This window comes from Ascaphus truei, chromosome 6 (assembly GCF_040206685.1).
Source record: "Ascaphus truei isolate aAscTru1 chromosome 6, aAscTru1.hap1, whole genome shotgun sequence".
Taxonomy (NCBI): Eukaryota; Metazoa; Chordata; class Amphibia; order Anura; family Ascaphidae; genus Ascaphus; species Ascaphus truei.
In genome coordinates, this window is record NC_134488.1 from 54828755 (window position 1) to 54844890 (window position 16136).

At 41.7% G+C, this 16136-nt stretch overlaps 1 protein-coding gene across 4 annotated transcripts in view; it reads left to right on the forward strand.

Annotated features, from left to right (window-relative positions):
- The first annotated feature begins 9315 nt into the window (after positions 1 to 9315).
- The window catches only part of SLC37A2 (solute carrier family 37 member 2), a 65312-nt gene continuing 58491 nt past the window's right edge, over positions 9316 to 16136 (forward strand). For 2 of the 4 annotated variants that reach the window (XM_075604315.1, XM_075604314.1), the window contains exon 1: positions 9316 to 9871. In XM_075604315.1, coding sequence (XP_075460430.1) covers positions 9813 to 9871 — 59 coding nt within the window. In that variant the 5' untranslated portion in view covers positions 9316 to 9812. The remainder of the gene's footprint in view (positions 9872 to 16136) is intronic. The other 2 variants (XM_075604313.1, XM_075604312.1) reach the window with 2 other exon arrangements.

Here is a 16136-nt window from a genome sequence, read left to right on the forward strand (position 1 = left end):
CACTGAAAGTTTTTGTTTAAACTGCAGTCTGGAAGAGCTGCACGGAGAGAGTTGCATCTCCATGCACAGCTCTTACAGGCCACCGTGCAGTTTAAATATTCATTTTAATAATGGTGTACTGGAGCAGGGGGGTCTCCTGACCTGAACTGCAGTGATTTCAGCCTCGGGGACCCCCTGCTTTCAGAGTTACAGGCCCTGTTATGTGGTGCCGGTAACCCCGCCATTTTAAAATCCATGTCCCGGCCCACATGACCGGTGGATTTAAATACTGCAGGAGATACAGGTATGGAGTACCGTATCTCGGGAAGAAGGGGGTCCCTGAGGCTGAAATTAATGCAGCTCCGGTCAGGAAACCCCCTGCTACTGTACACTAATAATTATAAATAATTAACCAAATTAAAACTTCATTACCGTAGTGGCTAGCCGCTAAGGTAATTAAGCTGCTTTAATGTGAATTTTAATATTAGTGTACAGGAGCAGGGGGTCTCCTGAGCTGAACCGCATTCATTTCCTTGGGGACCCCCTGCTTCCTGAGTTACAGGCACCCTGAGTATGGGGTGCTGGTATAGCCTGTGCATTTTAAATCTCCCGGTCACATGACGTAGAAGATGTAAACATTGCGAGGATACCGGCACCCCATAACGTGGCCTTTAACTCAGGAGGCAGGGGGTTCCTGAGGCTGAAATTTAATGCGGTTCAGCTCAGGAGACCCCTGCTCCTGTACACTAATTATTAAAAATCACATTAAAGCCGCTTCATTACCTTAGCGCGTAGCCGCTAAGGTAATGAAGGGGTTAAGGCACAGTAGCTGGTTTATTGGGGGTAGAGGGGGTGCGTGAAGGGGGTACTTGGCCCAGGTTGGGTGGTTAGGCCTCCCAGGAAGGTTGTGGGAAGAGTTAACCCCTTCATTACCATAGCTGTGGTAACCGCTATGGTAATAAAATAATTAACCTCTCCCGCTACCACTAGGTAGGCCTAACCACCCACCCTGGGCCAAGTTCTCCCATTCACCCACCCCCTGTACTCACAATAAACATTAAAATACCTACTACCTACCAATAAACAAGTTGAAGTAACATGTGATGGCAGCCATTGATTTTGGTTACATTATCTTAAAGGGAGGGAATCATAGCTTTCCTAATTGGCTGGCTTCCCTCCCTTTTGATGACATCACATCCTTTAAAAAAAATTGTAATATGGTACACCAGCTAAACGTAGCGGTTGCGGCTGGAACTACAAGCCGAAAAGAGTATCAGGATGTTTGGCACTATCTCCCGGTCAAGGGATTTTTGCATCTCCGGAGCAGATACAGCTGTGGCGTCTATTAACGCATGCCGAGTTGAGTTCCAGGACTTTTGCGGGTACATTCCTGTCAAACAAAGGCTTTGTTTTAAGGACTATCTGAGTTAGGAAAGATTAGTTTTAAAGCCCAGATCCCTCAGTAAGTATTTTTCCCTCTGTATAATTGTAATCCACTGTGTGTACGTCTGTTTCAATGGAATAAATTACCATTTGTTTTACTCCTTGGTTTTGCTCAATGAACCCGGTTTAAAGGTGCAATTGCCTGGTCTTCCGCGACTATCACTTCCTGTCATCATTCATCCTGAATGTTCAGACAGATCGCTAATAGTATCCCCCCCTTGAGGGTCGAACTCCGGGGCGACCATGTCCTGTTTATTCTGGCTGACGATGGTGGAACACCTTGACATGGGCTGGAGCATGAAGATCCTTAGTTTTCACCCAACTCCTCTCCTCAGGACGATACCCCTTCCAGTCCACTAGATACTGAATTGATCCCCTGGAGATACGAGAATCAAGTATCTGTTGTACCTTATATTCGATTTGACCTTTAACGGTTACCAGATTTGGAGTGGGAGGGTTCTTTGCAAAGCGATTCCTCACCACAGATTTCAGGTGGGACACTTGGATTGTGGTGGGAATTTTAATGAGGGAAGTTCCAGCTGAAAAATGACCTGATTGATCTTCCGAGTAAGATCAACCCTAAAAAGTTCTTTAAGAACCTTAATAACAAAAATAATTATAAAAGAAAATATAGGACACTTTCAGTGTGAGTTGGGCACTGGAGATAAGGAAAAAGCAGAGGTATTAAATAAATATATCCAAGGAAGAAAACATTTCAATAGTAGTGCCGCGGGAGGAATCCACAACCTAGGGAGAAGGAGTGGCTCAGTGAGTAAAGACACTGATTGACACTGAGATTGTTGCAGGGGAGCCTGGTTCAATTCCCGGTGTCGGCTCTTTGTGACCTTGTCACTTTATCTCAGGCATCAAAAACATAGATTGTAAGCTCCACGGGGCAGCGACCTGTGCCTGCAAAATGTCTCTGTAAAGCGCTGCGTATAACTAGCAGCGCTATACAAGAACATGCTATTATTATTATATTATAACCTCTATATTACTCAGCCTAATATAACTTAAATCACAATATAAGCCACAAAAACATGTAGCACTCACATCAGGGAGAAAGGTAGTACATGAAATGAAAAAACAATAAAATTTTATTTAAACTCTTCTATAAAAAAGTTAAAAAAGTAGAGCAGTGATCTGCATAGTAGGTAGGACTTCAATATGCTTTGCCCATATGTGGCAGGAGGTGTATAAGGTAAGTGTTACCTTACCTGATGTGAGTGCTACATGTTTTTGTGGCTTATATTGTGATTTAAGTTATATTAGACTGAGTGCAATACCGGGATGTCTTCTATGATCACCTCTGGATCATTTTGAAAATATATATCCCTACTTCCCATGCACCGCCACCCCATATATTAGTGAACACTTAGGTAGAGCTGGTATGACCCCCCTTCTTATGTATTAACCTCTATATTAACAAACAATTGCTTAACTGAGGAAGAAGTTCATAGGGGGCTTGATAAAATTAAAGTAAATAAGGCACGTGGCCCCGATGGCATACATCCAGGCTTTCTTAAGGAGTTAAGTTCAGTAATAGCCAAACCATTACATTTAATATTCAAGGCTCCATTTCCACATGCTCATTACCACAAGATTGGTGTAAAGCAGATGTGGTGCCTATATTTAAAAAGGGAGCTAGATCACAACCGGGGAATTACAGACCTGTAAGCCTGACTTCAATAGTGGCTAAGCTACTTGAAGGTTATACTATGCGGGATAATATTCAGGAATACCTAATGGAAAACAAAATTATTAATAATTGTCGGCATGGATTTATGAAGGATAGATCATGCCAAACTAACCTTATTTGTTTCTTTGAGGAGGAAAGTGGGAATTTAGACAAGGGTAATGCAGTTGATATGGTCTACATAGATTTTGCAAAGGCTTTTGATATGGTTCCACACAAGAGGTTGGTGTAAAAAATAAAGCACAGTGAACTTAGTAAAAATATATGCACCTGGATTGAAAACTGGTTGAAGGACAGACAAGAGAGGGCTGTCATAAATGGAACATTTTCACGTTGGGTAAAGTCGTGAGTGGAGTACCTCAGGGATCGGTACTGGAACCCCTGCTTTTTAGCTTGTTTATTAATGACTTTGAGGTTGGCATAGGGTGCAAAGTCTTCATCTTTGCTGATGATACTAAATTGTGTAAGGTAGTAGAATCAGAGCAGAATGTCATTTCACTCCAGAAGGACTTGGAGAGACTGGAAACGTGGGCAGGTAAATGGCAGATGAGGTTTAATACAGATAAATGCATTTGGGAAGCAAGAATAAACAGGCGACAAACAAATTAAAAGGGGATAAATTAGGTGAATCCTTGATGGAGAAGTATTTAGGAGTGCTTGTAGACAGCAGGCTTACCAATGGTGCCAAAAGGCATGCAGTATCTGCAAAGGCAAACAAGATCTTATCTTGCATTAAACAGGCAATGGATGGAAGGGAAGTAAACATAATGATGCCCCTTTATAAAGCATTATTAAGACCACACCTTCAATATGAAGAACAATTTTGGGCACCACTCCTTAGAAAAGACATTATGGAACTAGAGAGAGTGCAGAGAAGAGCCACCAAATTAATTAGATTTATTTACATTAGAAAAGAGACGTCTAAGAGGGGATATGATAACTATATACAAATATATTCGGGGTCAGTACAAGGAGCTTTCAAAAGGACTATTCCTCCCAAGGGCAGTACAAAGGACACAGGGTAATCCCTTAAGGTTGGAGGAAAGGAGATTTCACCAGCAACAAAGGAAAGGGTTCTTTACAGTAAGGGCAGTTAAAATGTGGAATTCATTACCCATGTAGACTGTGATGGCAGATGCAATAGATTTGTTCAAACAAGGTTGGACATCTTTTTAGAAAGGAAAGGTATACAGGGATATACCAAATAAGTAAACATGGTAAGGATGTTGATCCACGGAGTAATCAGATTGTCAATTCTTTGAGTCAGGAAGGAATTTATTTTCCCCCTTATGAGATATCATTGGATGATATGTCACCAGGGTTTTTGTTTGCCTTCCTCTGGATCAATATACTGTAAGTACGGATATAGGGTAAAGTACTGTATCTGTTGTCTAAGCATAGATTGAACTTGATGGACGTACGACTATTTTTCAACCTCATCTACTATGTAACTACAGCTCAACCCCGTTATAACGCGGTCCTCAGGGGCCACCCGATCCGACCACGCTATAACCGGGGTCGCGCAATTTTTTTTTTAAATGGCCGTCACTCGCCTGATCGGGCCAGAGGTACAGGGGTAGGGGGGGTGGGCTGCTGTGTGCCTGCCTGTGTCTGTGTGCCTGTCTGTGTGTCTGTGTGCTGTATTTTTTTAAATTTCGGGGTCCCCGCTCAAATCGCGTTAAGCGAATCCACATTATAGCGGATCGCGCTATAACAGGATTGAGCTGTATTTCAAACCCAAGGATGTAGATTCGTGATATTTGGGGGCATCTGGATTTTTTCTAATGATGCTAAAAATCAGTAACAGACTGACTCCAATTCAATGTGACTCACAGAAAATCAGTGAAAGTTGACATGTTTGAGGTTGGGGAGCTAAAGCCACAAGAAGGTCACAGTCAAACAAAGTTTAAACCCAGAATCCACAGTTTGGCAAACAATACATAATACATAGTAATACTAAACCTTGTCCATAAGAGCAAAGGTTTTAAAAAAAGACTGCAATACAAATATAATCAACCTTTTCAAATCATGCTAAACCTACCACCACACCAAGGTAATCCACAAACATTTTTGGCCAAAGTGTGTAAATAGAGATACCCTCTTTTGAATAAAGAAGTATGAAAGGTTAATGATATTATATTGCAGAGCGTATGCATGTTCACAAGAATTAAGAGATAAGAAAGGTTAACTACATTTATATTTCTGGCATTATTACAGTACGTTTAAGAAAGTTAGGGATCTACAAGGATATTTACAAGATTATTAATATGTAATAGAAAATGTTATATATCTATTCTTCTGGCTTGTTCCAGTTTGTATTGCACTTAATCACAGATAGCATTATGCTTCAATCACTTAACCCTTTAGGCACGTTCACATATGTCCCTAAGTTTAGTGCACAGGACAATAAGAAATAATATACATATAATGCAGGTATCTCCTGAAATGGAGTTTACCTTGACGGGATTAGCAGGCTTGAATAATTTTTTGATCAGAAGATACAACTAAAGGACTCCTCTGTTAGACAGGATCAACATGTAGAATAATTCAGTTTGGGAGGAGTGCAGGATTTGTGTTTTTTTTCCCCATAAACATAAGGATAATTATTTTCCACCTGCATAGTCCATAAGAATATTGTATTATATAGTGCTCTTCATACATTCTGTTATAGCGGTATTGTGAGCTTACCTAATTCTGTTCTGATATAAATATATATGTCCCAGGAGAAACTTAAAAAAATGAGCGTTAATGCTCAATGTATTTTTCCTGGTTCCATTTTTTATATATATACACATACACACAAGGACATAAACCAGTGATTAATGTATAAAACAATTACGTGATTAAAGTTTAATAGTGTAATAAGCATTAAGTCATGTGAAATAAATACTTAATAAAATAAAATAAAATACACAAAAATCAAGATCCAAAAATAGTGCAAAGGTAGTTCAAAACAGGATTCACAAATATGAAAAAATCCTCAACATTTTGAAAGCGAAAAAGAGAGAAAAAACCTCCAATAAGGTAAAAAAAAAAAAAAAAAAAATGGGGGCAGCTTCTCCGAATATGAAACACATCAAGAAAATTTTTATAGCAAGGATGAGAATCGCTGAGTCCAAGGTATAATCAGGTGCAAAATTATTTTATAGCTTAAAGTAGAGTAGATAAACTCACATACAGTAATCAAATGAAGAAATAAAAATGACATTCAGCAAAAATTTGCATTTAATTTGCCATTTGAAAAGGAAATAAATTCCTTTTTTGAAGTGAAACTTCCTTAGTGGCACCTCATTCGTGATGGGGCAAAAATGGATTGTGGAGACAGAATTGAAACGGATGTGACGTCAGTGCTGGCAGTTGAGGCCGGGCTGTGTTCTGGCTCAGCCCGACCCCAACACTGACATCACACCCGCTCCACAAATCAGATGCGGCGGCGATAGCCGCCGGCGCCGCTCCTAATGGCCACCACACCCCCCACACAGCCGCTGACATGCGGCGGCGGCGATAGCCGCCAGCGCCGCTCATAACGGCCGCCGTTCCCCGCCCGCTGCCTACTGCCGTGCCGCGCATGCGCGATGGCGCCAGTGACTCCTGGCTCCTGCTCGGGTAAAGTGGGAAGCGGGGGGGTTTGAGCGCGCCGCTTCCCACGCATACGGCGGGCCCGGTGCGGCCGCGTCTCAACCTTCCCCCACCCCTCTCCCCCCAATTACCCCCTCTATTCCTCCCCCCATACCCCCCCACCCCCCCACCGGCATCATGGTGTTCTTCCCGGGGGGGGGGGCGTCACACTCACATGGGCCTCCTCGCCGTATGTGCCATCCTCCCTGCCCTGATCCCCGGCACTGCGGGGCAACACAACCTGTGCCCATCCCTCCTCCTACCACACTGCTCTGCCGCCGTGCTCGCAGGTGCAGGGGGTGATCGGAGGTGCAGGGGGTGAGGGGAGGTGCAGGTGAGGAGGTGAAGAGGGGTGATGTGAGGAGGTGAAGGGGGGTGATGTGAGGAGGTGAAGGGGGGGTGATGTGAGGAGGTGAAGGGGGGTGATGTGAGGAGGTGAAGGGGGGTGATGTGAGGAGGTGAAGGGGGGTGATGTGAGATGCAGGGGGGGTGATGTGAGGTGAGGGGGGTGATGTGAGGTGCAGGGAGGTGATGTGAGGTGCAGGGGGTGATGTAAGGTGCAGGGAGGTGATGTGAGGTGCAGGGGGGTGATGTAAGGTGCAGGGAGGTGATGTGAGGTGCAGGGAGATGAAGGGGGTGATGTGAGGTGCAAGGGGGTGATGTGAGGTGCAGGGAGATGATGTGCGGTGCAGGGAGATGATGTGAGGTGCAGGGGGGTGATGTGAGGTGCAGGGAGATGATGTGAGGTGCAGGGGGTTGATGCGAGGTGAAGGGGGGTGAAGGGGGGTGATGTGAGGTGCAGGGGGGTGATGTGAGGTGCAGGGGGATGATGTAAGGTGCAGGGAGGTGATGTGAGGTGCAGGGAGATGATGTGAGGTGCAGGGGGTTGATGCGAGGTGCATGGGGTTTGATGCGAGGTGCAGGGGGGTGATGCGAGGTGCAGGGGGGTGATGCGAGGTGCAGGAGGGTGATGCGAGGTGCAGGGGCATATGCGAGGTGCAGGATGGGTGCGCATACATCACACACGCACACACACAGTCCCACGCACACACACACAGTCACACGCGCACACTACACAGTCACACGCACACACAGTCACACGCACACACACAGTCACACGCACACACACACAGACACACGCACACACACACAGTCACACGCACACACACAGTCACACGCACAAGGAATTCACGCTTAGTGCAAATAGCTAATACAGGGGATGTGTGCCGAGCACGCACATTCTAAGTCCAAATTTATTTGCGTTTTGTCAAAGAAATTGTATTTTGATTTTTAATTAAAACATCACAAACACAATTTCTGTGACAAAAGTCAAAGAAGTTTCACTTACTATGCGCGTGCACAGCACACACAGCTTTTTTTGTATTGATGAAAGTGCAGGTGATGCATCTTGACCGGATGTATCTACATTTGCCAGACGGTTTAGCACCCAAAAGACCGGAAGATACATGTGCCCGTCTCAATTTGCTGGGAGCCAATATGTGTTTAAAATATTTGGCTCTCCTATAGGTGATAGACGGAGTGTTACTCAGATATTTACCTAGAATAGGATCACCGGCAGGGATTCAACCTTCTACTGAAGGCCAACCCGGAGACATTTTTAACTTTCGTGCCTACCTTCGGCGGCGGCGGCGTCTCCCTGGCATCCTCTCGCATCGTTCCTATATACTCCCAGCATCTCCCGCTGCAACCCGTCAATATGGCCACGTGGCATCACATGGCAATTGGACGCCTTATGGCGCAGAGGCATCATGTTATCATGGCAATGCTGCGTTGCGACGTCACGTAGCGTCCCTTTGTCAGGGTAACAGGCATCACGTGATGCTGTGATGTCACGTAGCGTTCCCATTGGCGTGACAAAACGGCGCCATTTGACGCCACGCGGCTATATCGACAGGAGTTACTTGCAGGGTAAGATACCGGGATGATTCCTAGGATGCCTGGAGATGCCGTCGCCGCTGAACGCCAACACCACCTGGAGGATACTAGGTAAAACCGGAGCCCGGAGATACGTTGGCAAAACCCGTAGTCTCCGTGTCAAACCCTGGAGTGGTGGCAACCCTGACCACAAGTGCATATATTCCAGTGTTTGGTTAAAATTCCCTCTATTGCTTCAGCTGATTGGCTACATTTGGTTATAAAATTGATCTGATGATTATTGATCGCTACAACTTCTATTATCCTTCCTGGATTTTGATTCTCTAAAAATAGTCTTTCTATCCGAATTAGCTGCCGTTTGTAGGGACTTCTCTGTAATATGATGATGATAATCCGTCTCTAAAAATGTTTTTTTTTTTTTTTTTTTTAAATGTCAGCCTTTGAGAAAAAGTCCTCATCAGAGGAGCAATTATGTGTTAAATTGGCTAAAGGGAAAGTTGAGTCATCTCTTATGATGGTTACTGTCCGCATGTATATTGCAGTTGGTGGATATGGGTTTGTTGATTTGGTGTACTGGTGTATCCCCAGAAGCCGGACCCACGGACCCTGAAGGGATTTAATATGGGCGGTATCTCTCCCGGGTCCCCGCCCCCCTTTACCCCACGTGAGTTACAGTGCAGTGTAGTGTAGTCACATGAGGCTTTCCCAATTTCCATTCTTGGTTTCTAGCGATCCTCCTTTGTTTTGTGTTGTCTGCTAGGACAGGAGTGCCCGCCGAGGGTGAACTATTTAAAAGCAGGATCTCACCACAGGCATGTGATCCACTAGAGGCAAGGACAGTTCCGAACCCCGCAACAAGGAATAAATGAAATCACAAACCTCAGCCTGGAAAAAAAAATTGGTTTACAGCCAAGCATCTCTTTTACTGGTGCACATCATCGTGCAGGGGTGTTTAAATGCAGGAAGACACCTTTTGTTTCCACCAGTACTAAACCTACAGACATACTGTACAGTAGATTCACTACAGCTCACATAGCGAAAAACGCTTGATGTTTAAATCCTTAAAGGCTGCCTTCATGCCAAGCATTTTAAAGCACTATTTTAAAGCAGATTAATTATACGTTGTATTTGTTCAGCTTGTATATTTACAGTCTTTTTTTTTTAACTTTCGATTGCAAAAATGAGATCCTCCTTGGCTCCAGGCATCCGACTCATCCGATCTGTTTCCAGAGACAGCTGGTAAGATTCTTACTTGCTTTTCTAACTGTTCTATTTGCACGAGCTTTGTTTATGACTCCCTTTTCTGCACCCTGTCTTACATATGCTATTTTTGCATTTCTTCTTTTTGACCATCATGTGCTTTTGTAATGCCTGTGTAAGCAGTAAGGGTTCCAGAAATGAAGACATCAGAATTGCAGTCACATTTTGGAGGTCGGATATTGTAGGCATTATTTTTTCTTATGGTGAGTCATTTTAAGAAGCAATGCATTGCAGATCTCTTTGGCAACCACAGGGTTAATGTACTGGTGTGTATAAGTTAATCTCTTCTATGAAAAACAGAGCTCAACCTGTACTTTCGAAAACAAAAGGATTTTGCTGAAATCTGTAGAAAATAAGATTTTTCTCATATCTTGTTTACACCTGTTCAATATTGTGAGAAGTGGGCTAACACTCAGTTAACGATGATACCTGTACAGCTTGAATTTATTAAGGGTTATTCATTAAATTGCGATAGTGTTGGTGGGACTATGTCACATACATGCTCCCGTTGATTTGACTGGGAGTTTCTGTCTGATATTGCCCAGATTGTCAATCCTGGTGTAATATGTTACCCTGGTTCTCACTATATATATATATATATATATATATATATAGTGTATATATACATAATTTGCTTATATATATATATATATATACTATGTAACATATAATTAATGGCTACTTAATATATATATATATATATTTATATGTAGAGGTATCAGTACCGTGTTAGCCGAGCTTCAATAATCAAAAAATAAATAGATGATACCGTTCTGTGGCTGACGAAATGCTTTTATTTGTTCGAGCTTTCGAGATACACTGATCTCTTCTTCCGGCGATGTTACAATGAATGAAGCAAGCAAAAGCTATAATATATATATATGTATATATATATATATATATATATATGTATGTATATATATATATATATATATATATATATATATATATATATATATATATATATATATATATTAATTAGCAATTAAGGCTGCATTAATACCAAACTTGCAGTGGTCACGACTGAGCCTATGACACTACCGATTAAATTCCAAGTAAATGTGTACCTCAGTTTTAAGTGATACCTTTTTTATTTGGACTAACAAGTGATCTTATGAGACACACTTTCTATAGTTCTCTCTTCCTCAGGTCAAGCAATTTTGATTTCCAAAATATTAGATGAGTTTAAGTCAAATGAAAAAAAAAACAAACAAGATAATAATCTCAGGCAGATGAGTATGAAACGAATGGCAGAGAAAATGGTAAAGTGGGCATTGATAACAATCCCTGAAAAAAATACTTCACTTCAATATTGCACTGAAAGATATAACTTTTCTCGGATAGCAACGTGAACAGGATCAAAAAGAAAAGTTTTTTTTTTTTTTTGCTTAAAAAAAAAGGTGGGAAATGCTAAGTGGGATTTTTATCATTCATCCGTAAGACGCATTCTATTGATAATGAGATGTTACCCCTTTTACAGCGAAATCGATCTGTAATGCATTTGTCCCTTTATTGTTACTCCCTGTACTAAATCTGCTCCGCAATTCGTTGTTGGCAGCGAAGTGTTTAGCACACAAAAAACTTGTATACAATGAGTCTTTAGGAGTTATTCATTAAGCTGCCATAGTGCTAATCCATTTTTTTCTCTCCATTCAGACAATTATAAAAATGTTAAATACATTAAAAAAAAGTGATTTGTTTCAAAGCAAAATTGGAGCAGAGACATTTTCCCTTGGGTCTCTGCATTAATATTTAATGATTATCTCTCCCACGTTTTGCTCTGAGTGTGCAAGCTTATGATTTGAGTAGAGTAAATTGGAGAAATTACATTACATACAGTATGATGTAATAGAGAGGTCTCGTATGTATGTGTGTTTAATATATAATATATCTCTTTAGTTATACTGTATACTGTAGAGCTTACAGCTGTACTTAGCGCTTTACAAGAGGGAGAATACAATACAATGAATTATAGTACAATAAGTGCAACAAATAAGATCAGGCAATAGGAAAGGAAATCCCTGCCCAGGAGAGCTTACAATCTACATAGTTACATAGCAGATGAGGTTGAAAAAAGACATACGTCCTTCAAGTTCAACCTATGCTAAATTTAGACAACAAATACTTTATCCTATATCTATACTTACTTATTGATCCAGAGGAAGGCAAACAAAAACACCAGTTTTATATCATCCAATGATATATATATATATATATATATATATATCATAAGGGGAAAAATAAATTCCTTCCTGACTCCAAGAATTGGTAATCGGATTAATCCCTAGATCAACATCTTTCCCATGTATACTTATTTGGTATAACCCTGTATACCTTTCCTTTCTAAAAAGATGTCCAACATTTTTTTTTTAACAAATCTATTGTATCTGCCATCACAGTCTCCATGGGTAATGAATCCCACATTGTAACTGCCCTTACTGTAAAGCACCCTTTCCTTTGTTGCTGGGAAAATCTCCTTTCCTCCAACCTTAAGGGATGACCCCTTGTCCTTTGTATTGCCCTTGGGATGATTAGTTGTTTTGAAAGCTCCTTGTACTGTCCCCGAATATATGTGTATATAGTTATCATATCCCCTCTTAGACGCCTCTTTTCTAATGTAAACAAATCTAATTTAGTTAGCCTCTCCTCATAAATCAGATTAGCCATCCCCTTAATTCATTTGGTGGCTCTTCTCTGCACTTTCTTTAGTTCCATAATGTCTTTTCTATGGAGTGGTGTCCAAAATTGTACTCCATTTTCAAGGTGTGGTCTTACTAATGCTTGTAAAGGGGCATCATTATGTTTACTTCCCTTCAATCCATGGTCCATTTAATCCAAGATGAGACCTTGTTTGCCTTTGCAGCTACTGCACGACTTTGGCCACTATTGCTAAGCCTGCTGTTCTACAAGCACTCCTAAATCCTTCTCGATCAAGGATTCCCCCAATTTATCCCTGTTTTAATTTGTATGTCGCCTGTTTATTCCAAATGCATAATCTTACATTTATCTGTATTAAACCTAATCTGCAATTTACCTGCCCAATTTTCCAGTCTCTCCAAGTCCTTCTGGAGAGAAATTACATCCTGCTCTGATTCTAGTACCTTACACAATTTAGTATCATCAGCAAAGAGGGAGACTTAGCTCTTGATGCCAACCTCAAGGTCATTAATAAACAAGTTATCTAAGTGTTATGATTTAAACTTACAGAGACAGTAAGTGAGGGAATAAGTGCAGTAGATGGCCGTCATTGGTAGGAGTGACTGTGGGTGTGTGACAGTAGCCATGAGGCTAGGCTAATGAAACGCCTCATTTAAACCTGCAGTTCAGGCAATATCCTGCATGTGTTTTTTTTTTAATAAATCAGTTCTGTAGTAAGAAAAAATACTTTTAGCATTTTCTGTTTAAAAAAAAAACAACTTTGAAAGACCAATTTTCTTGTATTCTATTTTAACAAGCATGCTTGTTCCTATAGCAACGATTTACATTCCCCATATTTAAAGATGTCGCCAAACTTTGCCGATCAATAGACGGAGAACGAATTGACCGGCAGCTATGCAGTTCTTTAGGTAATTAGAGATTGCCCACATGAAACTATTGAAGTAAAAAAAGAAATTAAAAAAAAGACTGTACTGCAGCTTTAAGATGTGAGTTTTAAGCTTAGGCTGTTACCCCGGTGTCCGCGCTGCATGCACGCCTTCCAGGCTGGCGGCGCGTGCAGCCTAGATCCCCGGTCTGAAGTGAGCTGCAGGGGGAAAGGCGGGAGGAGCGGCCACGACTTCACCCGGCATGTTCGCCCTCATTGGCTGAACCGCTGGGGGTGTGGCCAGCGCTCCGTCGTGAGTTGTGAACACAGATTTCCTGTCTTCAGGAAAATCTGTTTGCACCACGCGGCGGGCAAGGCAGCAAGCGGGCCCGGACCCATTGAGCGGCGGTTCTTGTCCCTGCAGCGCCCGCCATAGTGGGCGCTACAGCAGGCAGCGGGGGACCTGGCTTCATTCTTAAAAGAGAGAAGGTGCTTGGCATATGCTGAGTGTGAGGGAGTTCCTAAGATAAGGGGCAGTGAGGAAAACATGTTAAAGGGGTAGAAAGGAGATAATTCTGGGTAGAACGTAGGAGACGGTTTATATCAAATGTGGTATAAACCTTTCTGGTTAAATTGGCTTCAGATCATTGATGAACCCTTGTGATGCTGGAAGACATTGCAATGACATGATTTCTTGGGATATGATGTGGTTATAGCCAAGCTCCAAATGACGCGAACAGAAGTGAAGCATTGAACGCGACCCCCCACCACTTGAAAATTAGCAAAATCAAATGACCTTTGCCTGAACATCAAAAGGGCCCCTAGAGTGCTAGTCCTTGTAACTTTTAGGGGACATCACAAGGGCACTCTAACTGTTAACAAGTTTCTTATGCTTGGCATAAGTAAAAGTACTCATTATCTGCTATTCACCCCTATTACTAACAATGAGGCAGTATAGTAACATTCTGCCCATTTGAGTATAGTACTCTCAAGTCATAATTTGAAAAAAAGATACATTTTTATTTAATCCTAGTAAATCATCATTTGCCCTCAAACCAAAAAATGAAGTTACAACATATGCTAACATATCATGCTGTGGGCATTGATTTCTTGCTATTAATATTTCAAAAACGTTATTTATTTTTTTAAATGCTTACCGTAGACTACTTGTTTATGATTTCACTGGAAACAGCTGTTACCATGGCAACTTTTGCTGTTTTAGGACTGTAATGCAATATGTAGTGAAGCTGCTTTCCTGCTGTTGAGACAATATCAGCACCATTTAAATGAATCGGACTAGAATTTTCTACATGACTGGGAAGAGGCTTCACAGTATACTGAATAAGAGCCTCGGAGGGTATCTCTATGTCCTGTGGAGGCTGATTTGCTAATTGGGGGATTCACTAAGCGGCAACAAGGGGTATCTGTGCTTGACCTAATGTTAACTGCCATACGAGTCAATTAATTGAGTGCCATTAACCCGTATTGGAATTTAGTGAGTCCTGGGATATGTGCTATGTGTGCTGGAAGACACCCTATGGACACTTCACTTGAATGGAACAGAAGGTGTCTTATGGCATCAGATGGTGTCCCATGTAATAGCACTGCTAAGTAAATATGACCTTCTCTAAGATGGAACTTCAGAAAGGAAGGGTTGGCATTTCTAAAGATATGCGCAAAAATAAGCGTTCTTTTTTTATGGTGGAAAAAAAACAAACAAACTGCTGCTTCAAAACTTCTCTTGATGGTTAAAAAGTATCACTGTCCATAATATAAACTGATGTAAAAATCAGTTTAAAGCAGCAATCTTGCTATTTTTTTTAAAGAAATCTTACCTGAATCTAAGCATCCCCCGGAGCTGCTCTGAGGTCACCTAATGTCAGTTCCCGAAAATATTTGTCGTTTTCGATCTCTCTCGCCAGCAAACAAACCTACAAATATGGCCGTGGGGTCACCAATAGAAAGTTTGCGTCATCTTCTGATTATATTGCGGCTTTCTATTGGCTGCCGGGGCGGGCCATCACCCTGTGGCTATTTTGTGCCTAGGGGGCAGGATTTTTGGCCGTGTACTGGTATTATCAGAGCCTTGATACAATAGAGCAGATCAGAGCAATCCCCCAGTTCAGGGAACATATTTAAAATATCCCCCCCAAAAACGAGCAGCATTAATTGCTGCTTTAAAAAATGTCCTGGAACATCTACTGTAGTAGCTGCTGACAACCACACCTGATCTAATGCCAGAGAAGTTTGAAAGTCATTGCTAAGCAATGCGTTGCAGGCCATTATAGCAGCAAAGGGTTTAATGCGGGGAGCATCTGGTATGTTGAATTAGGGTAAATACCATATCGGCCCCTAATTATAAACCCTGTTCCCTTTGCTGTGAAATAGTTCAGCTCCATTCACAGGGAAAACATCTTTGTAGCACATTGAATGGGAGTGCCGTACAATTATGAGATACATGTAGCTATTTTGTCTTTAGAAAGGAATTTGGGAATTGCAATTGGAAAAGTACAAGCATGAGAGCTGAAACGAATACTGTATGACTTTTTATTGTAAATCTGGCTTGTTCCATATTTGTCCACTTTCAGTATTGCAACATTCAGAAACGTATTGCTGTGCCTTCAGTTTCTTTGTGTGTGTGTGTGTGTGTGTGTGTGTGTATACATTTATTTTTGATTCAGTAGATGTTTGTTATGCAACATATCTTGTTTTGCGTATAAA